This window comes from Clarias gariepinus, chromosome 10 (assembly GCF_024256425.1).
Source record: "Clarias gariepinus isolate MV-2021 ecotype Netherlands chromosome 10, CGAR_prim_01v2, whole genome shotgun sequence".
NCBI lineage: Eukaryota > Metazoa > Chordata > Actinopteri > Siluriformes > Clariidae > Clarias > Clarias gariepinus.
The window spans coordinates 14,127,003-14,152,500 of record NC_071109.1 but is presented as its reverse complement, the minus strand read 5'-3'; the positions used below and the strand labels follow the sequence as shown (position 1 = coordinate 14,152,500).

Sequence of the window (25,498 nt, the reverse complement as noted above, 5' to 3'; positions counted from 1 at the left end):
ATACTTTGGTTGTGCCCCTTGTGAGTGGCACAATTCTGTTGAACCCAGATCATTTGTACACAGTTACACAAATTTAAATATTTAAAAATCCACACATATTGCCTTCGAGCTGGTAAGAATCTGGTAGGCCTAGGACCAGAATATCCCAGGGTTCATACATTTAGAGAAACTGCAACCTTGTCACGATGAGCTTCCTTACCTTATGTGAATAGAAAGGAGCTTTAAACACATGAGCATGGAGAGGGATAAAGATAGGGAAATCATTAGGAAGATTAGAAGTGAAATGGCAAAGGCAAAGCAGCAGTGGATAGAAAAGTGGTGCACAGAAGATGGCCTGCACAGTAACAAAAAAGATGTTCCAGCTAGTGAAAGTCCTCACATCTTACAAACAAGACAACAAGGAAAATTATCCAGATGATATTTCAGTACTAGGAGGAGGTGAAAGCAGTAGTTAAAACAAATGTGAGGTGAACAACATTCCATCAGAAGTTTTGAATTGTGGAGAAGATTCAGTGATTGACATTTCGTACTGTCATCTGCAACAAGATCTGTCAGACTGGCCCAGGACCCACAAAATACAGAGACTGGTTCAAGACCCACAAAAATTACTGTTCAGTGCCCTGCCCACGAGCTGAGCTGATGGCAAGAAACAACGAGGTCATCAAAACAGATGTTCTTTTCTAGGGTCAGAGGCTATGGTGCTTTACTGTAAACAGTGGCTTTAATATGGGTGGATCTACTGCAGCTAATAATTTACATCATCCATGCCTACGTCTGGCTGGTAGGCCAACTGCAGGGGGTCACGGAATTGTGCTTACCTCAGGTTTGAGGTGGGTCAAGACCAGTCTTTTCCAAACCATAATTATGTGGTTAAGGGAGAGAGTCACCTTACCTTTGTCTTCCACAGCACTATCACCCTCTGAGCCTTCTAATAAAGGCTTAGGTTGAGTGGTCGCTGCAGTGTCTACATCCATAAAGAGACTCTAAAACATTTACAGCATTTCTATTCAATTTAAGCCTTATCCAGTCCTTAAATTTTGTCTCATTTATCTCGCCATATGTACATCTGTTTGTCAATGTATCCATTGTATAAATTCATTTGTTGATCAATTTTATACATAATATTTGCAAATGTGTTCATAGATCGATACATAGATATATTATGTGTAATATACAGTGCATCTCAATGTTTGAATATCATAAAAAGTCAATTTACTCTTATAATTAAATTTTATTGTTTTAAAGATTTATTCTGGATTCATTACATATAACAGGATTTTCAAGCCTTTTTGTTTTTATTGATTACAGCTTATAAATTTTAAGTAAATCTCAAGTAAACCTTTTCATGTTTCCATTATGGGGTGTTGTGTGTAGAATTCTGAGGAAAAAATGTATTTAATCCATTTTAGAATAAGGCTGTAACATAACAAAAAGTGATGCGCTGTGAATACTTTCCGGATGCACTGTAAATTGATTCCCTTCACCTTTGTAATTGTATCTATTATTGTATTACCCTTACCTTTGTAAGTAATAGAATTCTATCTATTATATGAACAGTGTAGCAAGTGTATATATACTATGTGAACAATGATTGGTCTCTGTTGGCTTGATCAACAGGCCTGAGGCACCAAATGAATTTTATGATGGTGACCATGACAATGACAAGGAGAGCGATGTGGAAATCTGAACTCCATCCTGAAGAAAAGTGACCCTCTTCTGTTGTATTTCTTTCTTTTTTTTTTTTTTTTTTTAAAGATTGTTCTCTATGGAGAACAATCTTGGAGAAAATGGAGAATACCCAGTCCAAGATACATTTTGTTAAAATATTTTCTCACACGCCAGTTTGTCATTTTTGACTTGCTACTTCCCATGTGCACCATGGTTCATCTGGACTAATTTCTTTCCAGTGTTAAATTTGGTGAGTATAAAAACTGTATGTAATTTTCTGAAACCAGGGCATTAAATATTTTTAACTTTTTAAAAATCAAACAGGCCTGGCTTCACAAAGCAGCATGTAACACACATGAAAATATTTAATACTGTAAATTGTGGGTAAATAAGAGTTTATTCCAAAATGTAGAAAAAAGAAGAAAAAAAGAGCACCATTTCTATCCATTATTTTTTTTTTTATAGCTAAATTTAAAATGTTAGTTATTTTGAGTGGTACGGAAGTCCATTAAGGCCATACAAATTATTATTTTTTGTTTGTTTTTATCATGATCATAGAAGTTATAGAAGGTGTTTGCCTAAGATCACAAGTAGTTAATGTATTATTAGTCATACGTGTTTTTTTTTTTTACTTTAGTCAGGGAGCACCTTAACTGAAATAAGCTGGTATGGTAGTACAATTACGGACTTCTGACGTTGGGGGTTTGAGCTTGGGTGACAAGTCACAGTGCAGTTGCACAAGTCTTAATTTATTTTGCACATCAAGACAGTCAAAAACATACATACAATACACCTAATGTGTGGTTGAATGTCCTTTAGCAAGGACCCTACTTATATGGTCCACATATTCTTGATAATGTTGAGGCTCCAAAAGCTCACAACCAGATTTGATGTATGTTTGCAGTCATTGTCCAGTTGGAACACACTCTTTTTTTTAACATTCCAGATTATATATTTTGAAGAATTTTGATGAAGTACTTCTTCTTCTTTCTTCTTTATTACTTTGTGCAGTACAGCCACCATGCTTAAACAGTTGGTTGTTGTATTTTAGCAACTTAGTTTGAAGGTGTTCGTTTTGGAGCAGGAGCTTTTTTTTTTTTTTTTTTTTTTTCTTAGGCAGAAGACTTTCAGTCCATGGCAATGTAAACTCGTTTGTCTGTAGACCGTGACACTGGTGTTTCAGTAGGTTCCCTTTTATGGCAGGCCTGTGTATTGCTGTTTCCAGGATATCCAAACAAATTCCCCTTCAGCTATGCGTGACAGATTAGGTTGTCTTACAGACCTTGGCAAAGTAGTGCCTCCTAATATCTTGTACTGTACTTATAAACAACACATTAAAATGATCTTGGAATTTATAGGAGTTTAGAAATTTCCTAGTTTAAAAACATTCCTCTTTTGTATAAATCATTCTCTGCCTTAAATCTGAACTGAGCTTACTAGACTTTACTGTTGTATTGAGTTGTTCAGTCTAATGACTGCTATCAAATGAACCCTTTATATAGTGGCACAGAGAAGCTACTAGCTGTGGTCAATCACGGGCACCAATGGAAGTTTGAGATCCTAGGCTTGGCTAATTGACATTTTGGAGCTTTCAGCACAACTGAATTGATTATCTAAGTAGCTGAATGCATATTTTTAACTTTGTATTTATTATTTTAACTCCGGTCTTGCTGGAACATCATCTAAATTTGAAACAGAAAGTTGTTTAAAGTAGACAGAGGAGGACAGCCAAGAAAAAATAGCACTCTCCCACAACCTTCTTAAAACAGTGGTTTGCCATACCTTCACTACTGTGTTATGAAGACTTTTATATAAGAAATATAGAGTCATTTTTACACACACACACACACACACACACACACACACACACACACACACACACACACGGTGCCAAAATCAAGATTGTTTACCAAAGCTAGATGAAACTATCAGGAAATTAAAGCTAGATTTCTTGTTTTATATACCTGATTTCTCTCTCTTGATTTCAAACTCGGTCTGTACCAGCTAATTTCTTTCAACACACTCCCTGATCGAAGTATCAATAAAATTCCTTGGTGCTGCATTATTAGTCATCAATACTACACATTTTGGCATCATTCATTTATTGAATATATAATTTTTTCAACTTATTTTCAAGTGTTGTTACTTTGAAATATGTATATGCTACCCTATTATGATCCTACTACCTACAAATCAGTTAGTTCTGATGTTTCACAGCAGTTAGCTATGATTATTAGAAGCTAACTCTCTGATCAGTAGTCCAATGTGTTAATCGCAGAGCTAGTATTGTCCCTCAACCGACTACAGAACACACCTGATACTGTAAATTCATTTGAGATCCTCCAAGCCCAAGTATTCTAAATCTTAGTGTTTTTAATGTTCGCAGGAAATTCTGACCCAGTCTATACCCCACTTTTATTCAACTTATTGGTAATTCAGACATGTAGCAAGGGCTATACAGACACATTTTTTTTAATAACTGGAAAAGTTATTTTGTTATAATATATGTTCTTGTCATTATTTTTCTTATTACTGTTCCTAAACTATTTTTAGGTTATTTACATGTATATAGCACACCTAGTCCTTACAACATGAACAGGTAATTGTCAAAATTATTTGCAACAAGGTGTTTGTTTGTATGTGTTTAAGTATTTAAAAGAAATATACTGTTTGTTTAATAAACATGCCAAAATTGAGTGCATAGCTATTTCCTTTTCCCCATATTTGTACCATTTGCCTTATGTACCATTCTAGAGTAAAATTCTATTTGTGACTAACTCCTAAGGTCACCACTGCCGTATACAGTTGTGTTCAAAATAGCAGTGTGTTTATTCAGGTGAGTAAAGCTTTATATCCATGTAATAACATTTTATTTAAATCACACAAATGCATTGGACACCCTGCATGTTCTATTCTAATTCACAACATGAAAAATGTGCTAAATGTATTAGTTTACAGAAAGTGAAGAAAAACAAATATTAGTCTGTTAAAAAAAATAGCAGTGTCGTTATTCATCTTTACAAAGTAATGAATTTACCAGTTAAACAAAAATGCTTGAAGTTTAATCTTTCTTGTGCATCTCTGAACAAATATTTAGTATAACCATGGTGTCTGAGAACTGCTTCAGATCTTTGACAAGTGTACTACAAGCCACAATTCCTCTGCATTTCTTGGTTTTGCCTCAGAAACAGCATTTTTAATGTCAGCCCACAAGTTTTCTATTGGGGAGTGGGCTCCAAAACGTTAATCTTGTGGGTCTGGACTAGTTGAAACACTAATTTCAAGGGCATTTCCACTTCAGCATAAGGCAACATGACCTCTTTAGGTATTCTGATGTACTCAAATTGATCCATGATCCCTGAAATGTGATAAATAGGCCCCCAACGCCATAGTACGAGAAGCATCTCCATATCATGATACTTGTCCCTTCATGCTTCACTGTCTTCACAGTGTACTGTGGCTTGAATTTAGTGTTTAGGGGTCGCCTGACAAACTTTCTGCGGCCTCTAGACACCCCCCAAAAAAACAATCTTGCTTTCATCAGTCCACAAAATTATTGTGCCATTTCTTTTTAGGCCAGTCAATGTGTTCTTTGGCGAACTGTAACCTCTTTAGCATGTTGTTTTTTTTTTTTTTTTTTTTTTCAACAATGGGACTTTGCGGGGGCTTCTTGCTGATAGCTTGGCTTCACGTAGCCGTCTTCTAATAGTAACAGTACTCGCAGATAACTTTAGATGTTCTTTGATCATGCTGGAACTGATTATTGGCTGAGTCTTTGCCAATTTTGTTACTTTTCGATCCATTCGAATGGTAGTTTTCCGTTTTCTTCCATGGCTTTCTGGTTTAGGTCTCCATTTTAAAGCATTTGATATCATTTTAGCAGACCAGTCTATAATTTTTTTTTTGTATGTTTTCCCATCTCTAATCAACTTTTAAATCAAAGTACGCTGTTCTTCTGAACATTGTCTGGAACAACCCATTTTACTCGGATTTTCAGAGAGAAATGCACAGGACAACCATCTTTAAATAAGGGAAACTTGTTTGTAACAGAATTATATACCTCTCCAATTGAACTCCACACTGCTATTATTTTGAACACGCCCCATTTCAATTAATGAATTAATTACACAGAATCAGGCACATACAAGTCATGACAGTTGGGTCTGTTGGTTTTATTCTATTACTCCACTATACCTACAAGTAAAATATCTACCATGCAGAAATATAATTTCTCCCAAAAACAATTATTGATCTGGTTTCTGATGTTGGACTGCTATTATTTTAAACACAACTGTACACAAATCACCAGGAAGCGTGAGATGGTTCTGTCGCTCAGTTTTCCTCTGAGTGTTTTAAAGAGTCAAAATCTAATTTTATTTGTCACATACATAGTTATACACCATTAGACGAGTTAGACCGCTCGTGACCTTAAAAATAAATGACTATTATTAGGAGATAAATATGAAAAAGAAAATAGACGTAAATTTAGCTAAGAAAAAATAAAAATATTTGTACAGTACAAAATGTTCAATATAGGAAAAATGAGAAAAACCAATAGACTTATGGACTTTTGTATGGAATGAAATTGTATATAAATAGAAGTCGTGTATATAAATAGAAATGTCCAGGGGGTGTGCAAATATACCTAAAAGAATTTAAAATGACTGAAAGAATAAAAAGTGACTGTGCATCAGAGATGTCCATGAATGCGCAGGTGTGCAGTGACCAGTAGTGTCAAAGAATGTCCAGAGTGAGTGCGAAAAAAAGAAACGTGTGTGGATGTGCAAATGAATCAGGTAGTTCCTCTCCTGCTTTGTGCTAAAGTCTTACTGACGTTTAGAAGGAGGTTGTTTCTCTGGCACGAGATTTCCAATCTCCTCCAGGTAGGCCGTCTCATCGTTGTCAGTGATCAGGCCCAGCACGACGGTGTCGTCAGCAAACTGGTGGTGGAGTAATTAGTGGCCACACAGTCGTGCGTGTACAATGAGTACAGCAGGGGGGTCAGAACACAACCCTGGGGAGCTCCAGTGCTGAGAGTGAGGGGGGCTAAGACATGTCTGCCCATCTTTACTGCCTGTGGTCTGCCAGTTAGGAAGTTGGAGATCCACTGACACAGAGATGAGCTGAGTCCCAGGTGTTCGAGCTTGGTGGTGAGTGTGGAGGGAATTGTGGTATTAAATGTTGACCGGTAGTCGATGAAAAGCATTTTAACATAATTCTCCCTTATAGTGTCCAGCTGAGTATGAGATTTAAGGAGGAGATGAGAGATGGCATCATCTGTAAAGCGGTTTGAATGGTAAGCAAACTGTAGTGGGTTCAGTGTGTCAGGTAGTGATGAGATGATCACAGTGAAGTCTCTGAAAAGCCGCTCAAAGCACTTCATCACTACTGAGGTGAGGGCTACAGGGCGATAGTCATTAAGGGAAGCAGGATGAGGTTTCTTTGGAACAGGAACAATGATGGACTTTTTGAAGCATGTGGGAATCACTGACTGAGATAAGGAGAGGTTCAATATCTCTGTGAACACAGGTGCTAGCTGGTCTGCACAGGCTCTGAGGACTTGACCTGAAATGCCGTCTGGTCCTGCTGCTTTCCTGGTGTTTGCTCTCCTGAAGGCTCTCCTCATGCCATGCTCGGAGATGATGAATGCGTTTCCAGTGCTGGCAGTGTCTTCCTGTCTGCAGCCGTTAGCGCTGCTAGCATTAGCGTTGCTAGCGTCTTTAGTTTCAGCCTCGAAACGAGCATAGAAGGTGTTTAGCTCATCTGCCAGAGTCAAGTCCACGTTCGTCATACCGGATGTTGGTGCTTTATAGTCCGTTAATTAGTCTGTGGTCGCTTTAGATATGTTTGACTATAGATTATAGATCGCATGGTTAACAATAATGTATAAAAAAACATAGCTATGTTTAGAAAAGAACTGACCAGCTGCGACCACAAGAAAACCATATGTTAGCGAGACTTCAATTTGCTAGGAAGCATGAAGAGTGATCTTTGGAGCAATACAAAAAAGTCATGCGTGGTCTAAAAAGTTCAGATTTACCCTATTCTAGAATGATGAGCAATTCAGGGTAAGAAAGGAAGTGCACAAAGCGATGCATCCATCATGCATTATACCCACTGTAAAACCCTCTGGAGGCAGTGTTATGATCTGGGGTTGCTTCAGTTGGTTAGGTGTAGGTTCAGCAAAGTTAAGTCTCAAAGCTGAGAGGAAGCAAGTCAAGGATCCTTAGTAAATAGTAGGAAACTTACACATGTAAACTATAACAGGTCATTAGAACTATTAGCAGGGATTAAACGCTAACCCTTTAAACAACTGAAAAGTTCACATAAATGTGAGAACTTGAAATGGAATTTAATTGCATAGAGAAATAAATTGAATAAAAATAAAAAAAAACTTGAATCAGGTGCTCATGGTTAGTTATGCGTGATTTGCGGTGGCTGATGGAGGCATATGGCATCATTCTGGTACTTCCATGAAATAAATAACAGGTGTTAGGGTCACCACACTGCAAAAACTAACTCTAACTTGATAAATGTTTAATGAGTTAATATTGTATTGTTTACCCAACTTCTTACAGTAGTTGTTCTTGAGACAACAGGTTTCAAAATTGTGTTCTTGAAAACTAGAGACACAGACTGAATAAACTTAAAATTCAAGTTGAGCCAGCAATACCTACCCTGAGATGCAGTCAGGTGACTTTATATCCCCACCCCACTCCCTGCAGGACTGATGCTATCAAACTGATGGCTGTTTTGTGAACTCTTTACTCTGGGGAAGTGGGTGTGAAAAACTATTTGCCCCCTTCCTGATTTCTTATTCTTTTGCATGTTTGTCACACAAAATGTTTCTGATCATCAAACACATTTAACTATTAGTCAAAGATAACACAAGTAAACACAAAATGCAGTTTTTAAATGATGGTTTTTATTATTTAGGGAGAAAAAAAAAATCCAAACCTACATGGCCCTGTGTGAAAAAGTAATTGCCCCCTGAACCTAATAACTGGTTGGGCCACCCTTAGCAGCAATAACTGCAATCAAGCGTTTGCGATAACTTGCAACGAGTCTTTTACAGCGCTCTGGAGGAATTTTGGCCCACTCATCTTTGCAGAATTGTTGTAATTCAGCTTTATTTGAGGGTTTTCTAGCATGAACCGCCTTTTTAAGGTCATGCCACAACATCTCAATAGGATTCAGGTCAGGACTTTGACTAGGCCACTCCAAAGTCTTCATTTTGTTTTTCTTCAGCCATTCAGAGGTGGATTTGCTGGTGTGTTTTGGGTCATTGTCCTGCTGCAGCACCCAAGATCACTTCAGCTTGAGTTGACGAACAGATGGCCGGACATTCTCCTTCAGGATTTTTTGGTAGACCGTGGAATTCATGGTTCCATCTATCACAGCAAGCCTTCCAGGTCCTGAAGCAGCAAAACAACCCCAGACCATCACACTACCACCACCATATTTTACTGTTGGTATGATGTATTTTTTCTGAAATGCTGTGTTACTTTTACGCCCTTCCAAAAAGTTCAACTTTTGTCTCGTCGGTCCACAAGGTATTTTCCCAAAAGTCTTGGCAGTCATTGAGATGTTTTTTAGAGACGAGCCTTAATGTTCTTTTTGCTTAAAAGTGGTTTGTGCCTTGGAAATCTGCCATGCAGGCCGTTTTTGCCCAGTCTCTTTCTTATGGTGGAGTTGTGAACACTGACCTTAATTGAGGCAAGTGAGGCCTGCAGGTCTTTAGATGTGGTCCTGGGGTCTTTTGTGGCCTCTCGGATGAGTTGTCTCTGCGTTCTTGGGGTAATTTTGGTCGACCAGCCACTCCTGGGAAGGTTCACCACTGTTCCATGTTTTTGCCATTTGTGGATAATGGCTCTCACTGTGGTTCGTTGGAGTCCCAAAGCTTTAGAAATGGCTTTATAACCTTTACCAGACTGATAGATCTCAATTACTTTTGTTCTTATTTGTTCCTGAATTTCTTTGGATCTTGGCATGATGTCTAGCTTTTGAGGTGCTTTTGGTCTACTTCTCTGTGCCAGGTAGCTCCTATTTAAGTGATTCCTTGATTGAAACAGGTGTGGCAGTAATCAGGCCTGGGGGTGACTACAGAAATTGAACTCAGGTGTGATAAACCACAGTTATTTTTTAACAAGGGGGGCAATCACTTTTTTACACAGGGCCATGTAGATTTGATTTTTTTTTTTCTCCCTTAATAACGTAAACATTCATTTAAAAACTGCATTTTGTGTTCAATTATGTTATCTTTGACTAATAGTTAACTGTTTTTGATGAGCAGAAACATTTAAGTGTGACAAACATGCAAAAGAATAAGAAATCAGGAAGGGGGAAAATAGTTTTTCACACAACTGTATTTATTTATTTATTTTTTAATAAAGTCTGTTTCAGTTAATATAGTTTAGACAGTTAGTATTCTAGGCCTGTATTATTGGCCTGTGTGTTTCTTCTTATCGTTATACTGTGGCACCCTGGGATTTTATGCTGTTATGCTTATTTCTTAATTTAGATTTGATCTCTTCTCAGTTTTACACAATTGTGCACGTTGGTATCTATAAACACAGACAAAAAAAAATAGACTACATTATTCTGAATGATCTCGAGTTTATTGAACATCTACTTTTCTAAAATGATGGAGGGCAGTTTCGGATTAGGGTGTAGGGTTTCACAATATTAGGTAAATGCTTCTGAAATTTAAGATCAGCATCTAAAAATCATACCCAAGGTTCGTAAGGGAGCTAACAAAGCAAATATTGAGCCTCAGAGCCTATCAAAAAAAATTTTGGTTTGTCTTCAGGTCATCAAATAAAAAAAATTGCTTGTCCAAGTATTGATGTCAGAAATGCATTGGATAAGGCAATCGACTGGAAAATTACCGGCAGAAACACATACAGTATGTAAATGTCTTTAACTGGTTGCCTCAGTAAGCATATTACTGATATAAAATGGTGTTTTGCTAACTAACCATTTCCTTTTTTACATCAAACAGTTGTGTAAGCATTTCACTGCATATTATACTGTCTATGGTTGTGCATCTGAAGGAATAAAAATGTTAATTTGAATTAAAATAATGGATACACATTATATATATATATATATATATATATATATATCAATGGACCAAGAATTGATCCCCTGAGACCCAGAGGGATTTAAAGGCCCCATATTTTAGTTTTTTTTTTATCTTTAACAAGCGAAAAGTTCTCAGAGATCCCATAAAATGTGTCTGTTAATTCTCCAGTTGAAACAACCTGTTTCAGTGTTTATATAGATGAACTTGCTTAGCTGAAGGAGAAATTCAGGCCTTTTTTTCCTGACTAACCTCCCTTTTTATGGCCAAACAGCTGTTTCGTCTCAATCCTCATTGCATTGTGTATGGAAATACTTTTACCATTAATTGTAGCTGGGATTTATTTGGTATTCAGATTGTTTACTATGCAACAATGGTTTAATTCAAGGGTGAAATCCTCAGTCAGATATTAATGTGGACAGTATGACTATAAAAGAATGACTTAATACAGGTTTCACTAGCATAATTATTTACCATTAACACTGTACATTTGATGTTATAAATGCAACTCAACAGAGATTTCATATGCAGTCATAAAAACATTTTACCATCAAAAACACATTCCAAAGGTTAATAAAGTTATGGTTTTCATTTCCCCGCCAGTCCTTTCCTCTCAGCAGTATTCTGTCACTATATTCTGACTTCTCTGAATTAATTCAAAGGAACAGATATGGATATTTTAAGTCTTTGCTTCACTTTTTTGTTTATCCGGGCACAATAATGTGTGCATATTCATCACCTGATTAACATGTCCTCATGCAATAGACAATTAAATAGCCAATTACTGGAAAAAAAAAAAAAAAAAAAACTATTTCTCATTTTGCCATTGATTTTTGGTCCCCATATCACTGTAAATAATTGACAGTCTTTAGGATATACTTTTCTTTTAGGCTATTTAGAGTACATATGTACATACGTAAATACATAAGTGTTAAAATCATTGCAGCACAGGTGTCCAGAAAAAAGCTGCTAACAGTAGCCAAACTTGATTCTTTTTCCCTTTTTTTTGAATGGCCAGAAGCTACAAATTGCTGTAATGAATGAATTTCAGTGCAGCATGTGACATTCAGCAAACTGGAACAATATGTTGCTCAATAAATCTCATTTTGAAAACATTAAAAAGTGCAGTTATGTTAATCTGTTATGGTGAAAAACATGTGAAGTCCCCTTATATCAACAAAAAAAACAACCCACTGGATGGTGGATGCAAACACATTGGCCTACAGGCCAGATTCCCAGCATGAGAACTATTGGGAGGTTTGCTGCTCCAAGAGATCTGTGATACTGACAGCTAAACAACACCATACACCTATTGCAGATTTGAATCATGACATATTAGGATAACCAAGAGAAGGACTGTCCCTGTTGGTTAGGAGGGGTGAACTAAAGCAACACAAATAGTTTAAATTAGTTTTTAAACAAAAAAAATTCAGAAGATGGATCATAAGAACCTGAGCATTTCATCCACTTAAAAAACATAAATGGTTTTTTTTTTTTTTCAAAGAGATTTGCACAAACAAATATCCACCTGATGAAAGAGACAGGGAGAATACACCTCCTTATTAAACCACAATTGCTTTATGCAAGTTACACGACTACAATTCTAACCTCATTTTAAGAAATGAAGACACAAACACCTTGACCGAGTCTGCCCAACAGGTTAAACAAGTCTCAGATTTGAATTATTTTACAATATAAGGATTACACTATTTGCAAAGTATGTACACAAAAAAAAAAAAAAAAGTAAAATATTTTAAAAACATTTTGTTTATGTCTTCAAAACATGTTGACCAAGACTTAAAGTATGAATGGATGAAAGGACACCTAAAATGGATGACTCTAGAGTAAAACAAGAGAGAAGAACTTGAATCCATTTTGGTCTAAAGAAGCAGGTTTAATCTATTTAACATTAACTAAACTGTATGAGCTTTACAGTAGATTACAACCATTTTTATACATTATTTATTAGAAACGTATTGATTCATTAGTTTGTTTGTTACGTGTTTGACTCTGAAGATATTTCCTGTACTAAGAGTGACAGAAAGGGGACAGGTGGGGTATGAATAATTTGTTTTAATCACATTAGGATGTCTACGTCATCACCATGGTCATCCTCTTCAGTGACTTTAAGGGACAAGACTTCTTCATTGAGGAACAGACCACTCAGTCTTTCCTTGCGAGCCTGCCTCTGTTCTTTTAGATGTCTTTTACGCAGAGCCTTCTGCTGCAGTTTTCTCTGTTTAGAGCGTTTCTATAGAAAAAAAAATGCAAATACCATTAAAAACAAGTGGGCAAGGTAGCCTAAAGAGTTTAGATAAGCAAAAGGTTAAAGCATGACTGCAATACACACATTAAAAAACAACTATGAAATGGTAAAAAGCTGACAAGAGCTGTCAAGAAGCTTTAAAAGAAAATGTATGCAAGTTTCATCATGTATTTAAGTGCTTTTAGAATACATTAGCATTTTATGACCCTTAGACATAATTTTATAAATTTCTGTTGCATCAGTTCTGCCTACCTTAGAATCTCTGATGCGCTCAGCCACAGAAGCTAAATTGCCATCACTGTGAGAGCAACTGATGCTTGTGGATGAATGGGAACTTACTGATCCAGTGCTGCTGCTGGTGCTACTAACCATGCTGACATTGCTGCTACTTTGCACACTTACAGCACTGGAACTGCTGGGGACATTTCTCTTCCAGCTGTCTCGCATACCTGCAGGCCTTTGACGTGGACTGTGATCCTTGATGTAGTTTCTTACCTGGATCATCACAAGATTAGAGTCATCAAAAGACTATAAAAGCAGCACTGCTGACTACTGTACCATGTCAGTGTTAGTAATCAGCCATAAAAACAAAGTTTTTCATCAAACTATTTAATAGATAATGTAAATCTCAATAATCACGTTTTTTTTTTTTTTTTTTAAACAATATGGTTACCAGATATCAGTTAAAACTAATCAGTGCTGATATATCTGCAAAGTTTGGGTTGGGGACCCTTGAAATTTCACAGGGTTTAATTGAATTAGCTGTTTCTTAGGAACCTATTGTCGGAGTTCAAATTCTGTGAGTCATATTGCTCTGTAACAGACAAAATTTACTACATCAAAGCATAATTTAAGTAAATTTAATTCAACAACACATAAATACATAAAATGCAACACGTTTCTAGCGAAAAGTACTTAAGGCTTAGTTGTTGTTTTTTTTTTACTGACCTGCTTTAGTTTATCATCTGTGAGGCAGTTCAGCTCAATGATGAACTCACTGTCGGTTGGAGAAATCTGAGCGTTTGGATCAATTATTTTAATTATGTCCAGTTGCTCCCGCAGCCCCATTTCTGTACTCACTTTCCGGCTTAAATACTCAATATACTCCACCTGAAAGAATAAAAGGAAACATTTTTAGATGCTTACAAACAGTATAGCAAAAATAAATATGTTTTACTCTTCATGGGTTTGTCTGTTAAATAGGTCAACAAAGAGTGGCTAAATGTTTGAAGGATTGGAATTGTTATCGTAACCAGCAGATAATCTAATTAGATTTTTTTTGCCAAGTAGGCTCAATGTCACAACAAGTTCAAATGATTTAAATGAAACTTGATGCCCAATACCAATAAGTGTTGTTGTTTTTTTTAAGTACATGTTACAGCTCTTGTGTCTTTCATACAGAATATGTATCGGAGAACAATGCACAATACTGCTGCCATTGTTGGTGTGTCATATGGAGCAGTCCTATCCTTATGTGTGATTTGAATGTGTGCCGTGTTGCTATCAAGTTCATCTTCAGGCTGCCTGACCCTGGATCAGAAGGAACATCACATCAAAGTCTGCCATCATGTAGTGCACCAGAAAAACTTCAGCCACTAAATGTTAACTTATTTGCCGATAAGCCAAGAGGAGTTAGCATGATGAAAATTGTACAGTCAATAAATGCATCCTACTTTCAACCCTAACTGATAGTGAGTGGCTTCTCATTTCTTAAACAACTATGCTGAAAGATGTTTCCTGTAGTCATAGAAAAGGCTGTTTTTCAGAAGAGTCAAGTTAGTGGCCTACAATCAAGCAAACAAGTCAAGAAAACAACCACTGAAAATACTAGGATTGGTTCAAGAACTAAATTAAAACCCATTAGTTAAGTAAAATACATCGAAAAGAACTACAGGCCTCACTTGCCTTAGTTAAGGTCACTGTTCATGAATCGACAATAAGAAAGAGACTGGGCAAAAATGGCATTCATGGGAGAATTCCAAAGTAAGAGACACCGCTGGCAAAAAACAAAAAAAAAAACAAACCAAAAAAAAAAAAAAAAAAAAAAACAACCACACAAAGGCTTATCTCACATTTGCCAAAAAATATAAAATTAAGATTTTGCATTTGCTTAGTCAAAGTAGGTACTGTGTGTAACATGACCTTAAATATGCTTGTGCATGCTTGAAAACCCTCCAAATGTGGCTGAATTATAACAATTCTTCAAAGCAGGGCAGGCCAAAATTTCTCCACAGCGTTGTGAAACACTCATTGCCAGTTATCGCAGATGCTTATTTGTAGTTATTGCTGCCAAATCAGAAAAAGTTGGTATAGTATGGAAAATGCAATAAAAAAAATAAGTAGTGATTTTTAAAATTTACTTTGACTTGTATTTCACTGCAGACAATACAACAACACAACATTTAATGTTTCTTATAACTTTCTTTTTCAAAATAAACACCAATTTTGGTTCTTGCAACATTTAAAAAAAAGTTGGAACAGTAAAGCAATTACCACTTTGTAATGTTGCCATTCCTTTTTCACAATAATTAAAAGACGTTTGAGGACTCAAGACACCAAGTAATTAAATGTTTCAGGTGTAATTTTATCTAATTCTCAAACAAGTCTTAAGGTGGGCAACAGTACGGGGTCTTCGTTGTCGCATTTTGCGCTTCAAAAAATATTAACCTTTATACACATAGTAAAGAAACGCTGTACTTATTTTAAAAAACAGTTCTTTATTTAACCTTACAAAGAGCATTGGATTACGTTCGGCTCTGTGCTGAAAATTTAAACCGACGGAATTAGTGGCTGAATTTGAAATCGCATACTAACATACTACTCATACTATTTCATATAAATATATGGCAGAAATAGCGAGAGTAGTATGCTAGTACGCTAATCTGAATTCAGCCAGGGTTTTAGCTATAGGCACGTTACGTTATTAGTAGGGACTCACTGTTTAAGTAGAGAAGTTGAGAGAGCTGCAACTTCAGCAAAGTAAAACGCAACTATGGCAGAAGCAAAAAAACGAAAACATACTGTATCATTCAGACTGGAAAGTGGATTATTTTTTAGTTTATTTCCATCTGTCTTATTTGTCTTAATTATTAGTCCATTTTCACCAGGCCAAACTCCAAGGGTAAGGCTGCAACTATAGCATCTTATCGCGTCAGTCGCGTTCTTGCAAAACACAAGAAGTCTTTCAAGGATGGTGAAGTTGTGAAAGAAGCATTTGTCGAGGCTGCAGATGCACTATTTGGTGACTTCAAGAATAAAGAGTGGCGCAGTGGTAAAGTGCTCGCCCCATCATCCGGAGATCGCTGGTTCGAACCCCGGGTGATGCTGTTTTCCGGAGGCACAGAGAGAGCTGATTGGCCGAGCTCTCTCAGGGGGGAGGGATGAGAGGTACTTGCGCTCCCACATTAATCACGGCTCTACAGCCAATCATGGGCGTCTGTGACCTTGTGCACGCGTAAGGAGCGGCTAGCGCTTTCCTCCGAGTGTGTTACTCCACCCCTAACGGTGCGTGAGCAAGCACTTCGAAAAGATGCGGTCGCCTGACGTGACGCGGTTTGGAGGAAACACGGGATAGTCTTCGCCCTCCCGACTGAGTGGTAGTAGTAGCCTTAATGTGGGAGCCCCCTAGTGACGGGGAGGAATTGGCCACGACTAAATTAGGAAGAAAATTGGAAACCCCCCTAAAAAAAAAAAGAATAAAAATGATATCATAGCTGCCGTTAAGGACGTGCAATCATCCCGTGGCACTGTTACACGGCAATGTGAGGGAATGGCAGAGGATGTCTAGTCGCAGTTAGGGAAGGATATTGAACAGTGTGAATGTTTTTCTCTTCAATTTGGTGAGTCGACTGATGTGGATGTGGCACAGCTGTGTGTTTTCATTAGAATGTTTTTTGGAGACACGGGTGCAAAAGAAAAACTGCTCACCATTTTGCCATTAAAAGGACACACTAGAGGTGAAGATATTTCTCAAGCTTTCATGGAATTTGTCAACAAGACCCATTTGCTCCTCTTTAAACTCATCTCTATTACAACGGATGGTGCTCCTGCAATGGTGGGCCGTACTAATGGGTTCATTGCATTGTGCAAACAGAGTGAATATTTCCCAGACTTCCTTAATTACCACTGTATAATCCACCAGCGGGCATTGTGTGGTAAGAGTTTAAACATAAAAGAAGTGATGGATGTTACAATGAAGATTGTGTGTTCCTTTAGGGCCAGGAGTCTACAGAGAAGGTTATTCCATGCTCATTTGGAGAAGACTGGTGCAGAACACACAGACCTGCTGCTGCGCATGGATGTTAGATGGCTGAGTAGAGGTAAATTTTTAGCGAGATTCCTGGGAGTTGCTGCCTGACATCAAAGATTTCCTGAAACTTTCAAAACATACAGAATATGCCCAGCTAGAGGACCACCAGTGGCTATTGGATTTAGCATTCCTGACCGATCTCACTAACCTGCTAAATGATTTTAATTAAGAGCTGCATGGTAAAGACAAACATGTAATCAACATGATCAGTTCAGTGAACACATTTAAAAGCAAGCTGCAACTGCTTTTAAGTAGGCTGCAACACTGTGACCTGTGAAACTTTCCTCACATGCAGGCAGAACTTTGGAGTCAGGACAAAAACTTTGCGTAGCTTGACAGTGCATGATATGAAGGGCAAGTTCAGAGCATCTTGTTGGAATTTGAGAGGCGCTTTACAGATTTTGCATCCATTGAGCCTGTTGCCAGCTCTCGGTGTTTTCCATTTGGTCCAAGTATTGATGTGGTTAGTACTGCCTCTAAAATTGTATTACTGTTTCACTTAGATAACTCTGCTGTTGAGAATGAGATTCTCACACTGCAAAATGACATTGAGATCAAATCCAGGGCAACACCTGGCATGACTGGACAGTTCTGGAACTTACTGCCAGAACAAAAGTATCACAACCTCAGAATATGTGCTTTCAACTTGACTGTACTTTTTGGATCAACCTATCTGTGCGAGTGTGCTTTCTCTCACATGAAAATAATCATGTCAAAGTACAGATCTGCAATGACTGATGACCACCGTGTGGCCTGCTTAAGGCTAGTAACCAGCTCCTACTGCCCTAACTACGAGAAAACTAGCTGCTGCCTCTCAGTTCCCGAGTTCACACTAAGGTAGCGAAAAACTTTAGTCACTACAATTGGACTATGTTTTATTATATATGGATTAGGGCTACTTTCTGTTTGTTTTACATTACATATGTAAATATGCTATGAGTAGCAACTGCCTTTCTGTTTGGACTGGTAGATTTCGGCACACTGATAAATTAGATCTTTGTAAAGTAGATCTTTGTTCAAAAAAGATTGGGCACCCCTGGACTAGACCTTTCTTGGATGCAGCTTTTGTACCAAATAATAATTACAATCAACTTTTGACATCACCTGTTTGAAATTACATCATTATTTAACCAATTTACCTGATTACTAGCCCTAAAATTGCTCCTGGTTTAACCTTTTTTAGAATGTGTTGCAGATCTAAATCACAGGAAAAGATGTATATTTACAAATGAAATGAGGTTGACCAGACAAAACATGAAATATTTTGTGTTCATATTGTCTGCAACGAAATGCAAGCCAAAGTCAATTTAGAAATCTCTCATTTCTTTTTTTTATTTGTGTTTTTCATACTGTACCAACTGATTTGGTGTTGTATTCTTCTTAAAAATGAAATAACCAGTGCAATTAGCAATTCTTTTAAATAAAGGTTCTGTGAAGGTTTGATCAAATTCCTATGTAATTTGGAGGCGCTGCAAATAGATGTAAAGTGTGAGAATGACAGACTATGTAATCCATGTATGCATGCTAGGCAGGCGACAAAAAATACTTTACTTGCTGTCAGACATACCTGTTCATCGTTGGTCATGGAACTCCAGGGCAATTCATCCAGGTTTCTATGAGGTTTGGTCTTGTGTTTTGATACAAGGCAAGGCGAACTTGGTATGCTGGGTATGATGTCAGAGAGTACGTCACTACCACTGGCAATATCACTTCCTGGCAACTGAAAAGAAAAAAATGCATGTCTGTTGAATGCAGTGGCAAGAAAAACTACAATGCACAACCAAAGCTAATTTTTAAGCTAATAAAAAAAACAGTTATGATCTTTTATGTCTTGATTAAAAACAGCCATCAAACATACAAAGTTAGATGGTGGAAAAAAAAGTTAGTTGAAACACAAGGCTTCACCAATTGAAGTCAGGTGTTTTATGAAACCTGGGGTTTAATTAATAAAATGAGAATGGGGTGGTTAAGAGCTAACTCAACTTAAAAAAAAAATAAAATGAAATACTCTGTCTAAGTGTTCTATTCACATGCCACACCAGGAGATGCCTCCTTCAGGAAGACTGGAAATTAAGGGGTGTTGATTTGCATGTACCTAAAAAAGGTTAAAGAGAAATCTAAAAAAAAATTAAATTAAGGTTAGATAGTCCTGTGTCCACTGTTAGACAAATTGCCAAAAAATGCAAACAATTTGGTACTGTGGCTACTCTATGGACATGGGTTCCTAGCCAAGAACACTCCAAAGGCATAACACAGAATGCTGAATAAAGTAAAACAGAATCCTAGAGCAGTGCCTAAAGTCTTAAAAGATAAACAGGAGCTGGATAATACTGCTGCGCACGAGTTAAACATACGTAAACCATTGAACAGGCATGGTGTCCATGACAGGACACCAGGGAGGAAGGATTGTCTCCACACACACACACACACACACACACACACAAAAAGGTCAAAGTTTGCCAAAGACCACCTTGACACTCCACTCCACTACTGGAAAAATGTATTGTGGACAGATGAAACAAAGATATAATTTGTGTGTGAAGAAAACACAGCACTATGTATGGCATAAAATAGAACTGCATAAAATGGAACTCAAATTGTGGCTGCCTTGCTGCCTCAGGACCTGAACTGCTTGCCATTGTGGAGAAGAAAAATAATTCCCAAGTGTATCAATGCATCCTATATGATAATGTCAGCGTGGTTGTAAGCCTAATATACTTAAGATGTCTTACTTTTAGAGCCTTGAGATTTTTATTAAGATCCTACGCCTCCAAGAAGTGAGCTCTACTTCTGTCTGACATGCAAGGTGTAAGCACATTTTAGATTTGTCACTTTGGTGAGCCTTACCTGCCACTCAAACTCACTGTCAGACCAGTCCCAGTATGTGCTGATGGAAGAGGATACATCACTGCAGACACTTCCTTCTGGAAAGAATTCAAAAGACGTGAGCTCCTGATCATCCAGCAGAGAGAAGCAGTCATCTTGGTCCCCCACAGACACAGAAGAAAAGAGTTCCTCACTGCACTCAGAACTTGCCACACTGGTACCACATGAGGTCAGGTTCCATCTAAACCAAAAAAGAAATTAATTTAAAATAATTCACTTCTCATATCAATATCTGGCACATAGGACTATACAGCTATCCAATAACACATACAAATAATATATAAACACAGATGTAAACAGACTTTTGACGGTTACATTTTTATTTATGCATTTTTAGATACAAACTGCTATATTGTGTGTATATATCGTTATCAAGGTAGAAAATTGCTTCTACCATGATAAAAGATTTTGGTTATATCGCCCACCCCTAAATCTTCATCTTAGCATTAGAATATTACTTAAGACCAATAAAAAGAGTTTTACCCCAGAAATGTTGGTCTACTGAAAAGTATGAACATGTACAGCTCTCAATACTTAATCGGGGCTCCCTTTGGTGTCCCACATCGTCATAATACCCCACAGATTCTTTACGGAGTTTAGGTCGGGAGAGTTTGCTGGCCAATCAAGCACAGGGAAACTATGAAAACCTTAAAGCAGGTATTAGGATTTTTGGCATCCTTATTAAGCTGATCAGCAGAGGGAAGCATAAAGTGCTCTAAAACTTCCTGGTAGATGGCTATGCTGACCTTGGACCTAATAAACACAGTGGACCAATACCAGGAGATGATGGGGCTCCCCAAACCACCACTGTGCAAAATTTACACTGGACATCAAGCAACAAGGATTCTGTGCCTCTCATCCGGTTCTCCAGACTCTGGGGCATTGATTTCCAAATAAAATGCAAAATTTACTTTCATCCGAAAAGAGGACTTTGTTCCACTGAGCAACAGTCCAGTCATTTTTGTCCTAAGACGCCTCTGACGTCATCTCTGGTTCAAGAGGGGCATAACACAAGGAACGCAACAATTGTAGCCCATGTCCTGGACACATCTGTGCGTGGTGGCTCTTGAAACATTGCCTCCAGCTGCAGCCCACTCCTTGTGAATCTCCCCCAAATCTTGAATGGCCTTCATTTCACAAACCTCTAAAGGCTGCAGTAATCCCATTTGCTTGTGCACCATTTTCTACCACAATTTGTTCCTTACATTCTCCATAAATGTGCTTGGACACAGCACTCTGATTAGCCAGCCTATTAAACCAGACTGAAAGACCATTTAAAGGCTTAGGAAACCTTTGGAGGGTTTTTTGAGTTAATTAGAGGATCTGAGTGTGACACTATGAGTCGCCATCGAATTTAAACACTTGAAATATATCAATCTGTGTGTAATGAATCTATATAATGAGTTTAACTTTTTGAATTGAATTACTGAAATAAATCAACTTTTTGAGATGCACCTGTATATGTACATTATGTACACTGGAGGTCAGGACTCTGCAGGCCAGTCAAGTTTTCCACAGCAAACTCACTCATCCTTGTCTTTGTGGTCCTTGCTTTGTGCACTAGTGTGCGCTCATGAACTTAAGGACTAGATTACTGGTACCTTAATTGTTCTCATAAAGCATCAGGCTCTGGATAGGTCAGTCACTCGGTCCAGAGTCAAACCATGGTTGGCCCTTTAGTGATGCCTAGTTTGGAGCGTACTACCTGTAAAATTTTTTTTAGAATCCTTGAGAACTCACTCATTTTCTATACCGCTTTATCCTGTATTTAGGGTCGCAGGGACCTGAAGCCTATCTGAGGAGGCTTAGGGCACAAGGCAGGGTACACCCTGAAGACAAGATTACTAAAAGAAGGATTATACTGCCTTAATTGGCTCCAAAGTCTCAAAACTCAATCTGACAATGAGCTATCTGGTTAAGTAGCCGCGAGTCTGAAGGCAAGTTCAAGTTCTAATGTGGGCAGCCAGGGCTCATAACATGCCGGTTCTTTCAAGGCCAATTTGTATTGGTGGTGTTTTGAGAGTGGTATAAGCTTGCATAATGAAGGGGTTTTGAGGCTGTTAACGAACACAATTGTTGTTAATATACTGCTAATAAAAAATTTTAGTCAGAGTGACGATACAAGAATCATCACACAATAATGATTCATAACCCAATCTCTAATAAAAAGTCAACAAATTCAGCATCCATAATGCATCCTAATGCTGCAATGCATTAGATATCTTGCAATGTCATCACTGCTTTCAAACACATCACTGCTTTCAGAGCTGTGCTCAAAGACAGTCCTATTAGCAAGGTCAAATAGATATCTGCAGAGTTAAAGTACTGATTATTTCAAAATGCTGTTATAGTAACTTTTTTTAATTCCCCTACAGTGATACCTGAAGATAAAAAAAAAAAAAAAAACACTGTTCATTATGTGTAAACATGATAAAAAGTTCCTTTACATGTAGCTGCCATCTGTGTTCGTTACAGTACCTGTGATTAAATTATTCTTATCAAGGCTTACATTTACATTTTACCTTTTTAGCTCACTGAATCTCAGTAACTGAGAAATAGGTTGGCATTGTAAAATAGGCCTAGTGAAAGCTGTGCAGACCTCAGATGCACAATTCAAACACAATACTGCTTTGCTGTAACCGATAACCAAATTGGAGAGTGACTATTTAGGGTCAAGTACAAAAATATCTGTTAATGCATGCCACATCAACATCACAACAAACCAAGGTGCCTAAATTAATGTTATACCTGTTGCTGTGGAAGCGGTGTAGTGGGTTTGTCCGATGACAAGAGGACAACCGACAGCCAAAGTCACTAACATCTAGTGTGCCATCTTCACTGAGGTTTCCCTGCTGCAAGAGCACTGGAAAAGGCTCCTCGGGAGCAAGGAAGTCCTTGTGAATGTTATCAGACATTTGAAACCTGAATACATAAACAGAAAATGTGTAAGGCTGTTTCTCTCTCAATACTTGTGCAGTGCAAAAATACATAAAAATCTGAATAAGACAGACAAAAAATGGGCAGATAAGCAAAGAAATAGCACAGATTCATAGAATTGTGTGTTTTTATTGTTGCTTTAGGTTGTTTCTGCAACCAAAAAAATAATATGCAACTTTTATAAGTTATGTATGTTCCAGTAGCAGCACAATTTACATGTTTTAAAATTAATTATAACTTTGGTTCTACATGACATATCAGAAAACGTAAATGCCCAGTCTAATGTCTGACACCTCCTCCATTAAAACACTGGCAGGACTTCTGTACAAGTTTTTTTTTTTTTTTTTTTTTTTTTTTTAATTGACCATTGACCAATTGGTCATTGACCAATGTTGTACTGTTGGCATAGATCCATGTCAATTAAGTTTAAAGGGTTAACTTTGGAGGGTTTTTTAAAGAAGATTCCATATTTACCTGCCCACCCAAGTATACTCTCTCAATGTGGGAAACACAACACATGGTTGAGAAGAAATTTTGGTATGATTTAGTAGCAATTACTATAGAGACCAAATGTTCTTTAATATACCAAAAAGTGCCGTCATGACTGGTTTTGTCTGTGGGTTTTTGTACTGGCATCCAATAAGAAATGTCCCTTTGCCATTCAGAAGTGGGCAGGACAGATGTTGTGTCAGGGATAATGAATTTATGTACAGAAAACTTGGGCCATGTGTCAATATAAAGTGCAAGGATTTATACTTACTGTAGTTATTAGCCATTTTAATCCTTGTCACCCAGTATAAAAACACAAACCACAGAAACTCAATGCCGTAGATTTTATGTTAATGAAAAAAACTATAGTTAAATTAAAGCTCTAAATTGCACAATCTACTTTATACTGCTTAATAAAACGGCAATGCAGTTAGTGAGACCTGACTTGGTTTGTGATAGCCTGTAAGAAAAAACCCATCCTGTTGTTGGCTGACAGCAGGAGAACCTGATGTGGTATCCTGCCATAGAAGCCCAACCATTGTTTACTGATATACTGTATCTGTTTAATTAGCTGGACTGACATCGACACTCACGCCACGTTGAAAGTCAATGAGATCAGATTTCCCTCCCACTCCCATGTCTTGATGTGAACATTAACTAAAGCTTGATCGTATCATACCGATTCACATGACCCGACAGGAATTATTTCACAAACGAGCGCGTGTACAGAAATTCCTAATAAAATGGCCAGTATGTGTATCTTCCGAGGCAACCTTATTTTCCTGCTTCTTAAGTTGTTTTATAAAAAAAAAAAAAACGTTTAAGACTCATAAATAGTACATTTAAAATAATAGTAGTTTGTTATTTCAAATGTTTTATATGTGTATGATTTGAACTAACCTTCTGCTTACAGTAATATACCTCGTATGTTTAATATTATTATATGACTTCGATCTGTACCATCGGTCGGTGCTGGGCATCAACATGCCAGGCCTTCGAGCTAGCGCGAAACCTTACTTAGCTTTAGCTAAAGTGCTACAATCGGAAACTAACGGCCAGCTGTGATTCACCACTACCAGATGGCCTAGTGTAATTTCTGTTTAATAACATTGTCGCCTCAAGTCGATATTACCTGTCATAATAAATAATACACATGTTACAGCTAATTCCGACATACCTGTGTATATCTTCAATGTATCCGCACCATTTCCGCAACAACAGAACCGACTCTTTAAAGCTTAACCATGAACTCCGTCACATGACCACACCCCGCAAAAGCAGTCACTCCAAAGCGTCACCGTCTTCTTCTTCTTCTTGGCATCTTATATGTTTAATTACCGCCACCTTCTGGTCTTGGTTACCCTCGTCTTTATTTTAGTACACATCCTCTTTTCCCGTTGCCCTTAAAAAGACCATAAACTCATCTAATACTCCTGTCCTCTTTCTCCACTCTGTAAAATGTTTTTTTTTACACTGTACTCAACCTTCCCAAATTCCTTTAGTTGTACCATACTTTTTCTTGCTTCTACTTCCTGCACTTAATTGGTACTAGAGTTTAAACCCCTTGTTGAGGATAAAGGGTTAGGGTTAGAATTTTGCAGAAAGAGAAAGGTTAAAGATAAACACATTGCTTTAATGTAATCAGCAATATTTCAGGTTGAAGCCCATGTACATGTCTGCCTGTCTTTCAGTACAGCAAAACTTTCGGCCTTACTAGTTAATACAAAGAACTAAAATTTTGTAAGGTTTGAGTATCTTAAGCCTTGTTTATGCCAAGTTGTATTCCTTTCATCGTCAGCTAAATACACTCCCTTTTAGGCAATCAGAGAGTGAATCACAAATGAGAAATCAGAAAAGCAGA

At 37.5% G+C, this 25,498-nt stretch overlaps 2 protein-coding genes across 2 annotated transcripts in view; one reads left to right on the top strand and one right to left on the bottom strand.

Moving 5' to 3' along the window:
• Positions 1-4,369, top strand: part of hdac3 (histone deacetylase 3) — a 21,237-nt gene extending 16,868 nt beyond the window's left edge. The window contains exon 15 of the mRNA XM_053506097.1: positions 1,618-4,369. Within this exon, the coding sequence (XP_053362072.1) occupies positions 1,618-1,687 (70 nt within the window). The 3' untranslated portion in view covers positions 1,688-4,369. The remainder of the gene's footprint in view (positions 1-1,617) is intronic.
• An 8,439-nt stretch (positions 4,370-12,808) lies between these two features.
• On the bottom strand, positions 12,809-24,917 carry fam199x (family with sequence similarity 199, X-linked). The gene is made up of 7 exons (XM_053506477.1): positions 24,815-24,917; positions 22,960-23,133; positions 20,173-20,392; positions 18,893-19,045; positions 13,965-14,126; positions 13,269-13,511; positions 12,809-13,001 (listed from the first exon to the last, which is right to left on the bottom strand). The coding sequence occupies exons 2-7, from the start codon at positions 23,124-23,126 to the stop codon at positions 12,828-12,830; spliced, it is 1,119 nt and encodes a 372-aa protein (XP_053362452.1). The 5' UTR covers positions 23,127-23,133; positions 24,815-24,917; the 3' UTR covers positions 12,809-12,827.
• Between the last annotated feature and the right edge of the window lie 581 nt (positions 24,918-25,498).

Coding starts and splice junctions, on each gene's coding strand:
- fam199x (XM_053506477.1), bottom strand. CDS start 23,126: ATGTCTGATAACATTCACAAGGACTTCCTTGCTCCCGAGGAGCCTTTT. Junction 19,046..20,172: donor ACAGTGAGTTTGAGTGGCAG/GTAAGGCTCACC, acceptor TTTTCTTTTCAG/TTGCCAGGAAGTGATATTGC. Junction 13,002..13,268: donor AGCGCATCAGAGATTCTAAG/GTAGGCAGAACT, acceptor TTTTTTCTATAG/AAACGCTCTAAACAGAGAAA.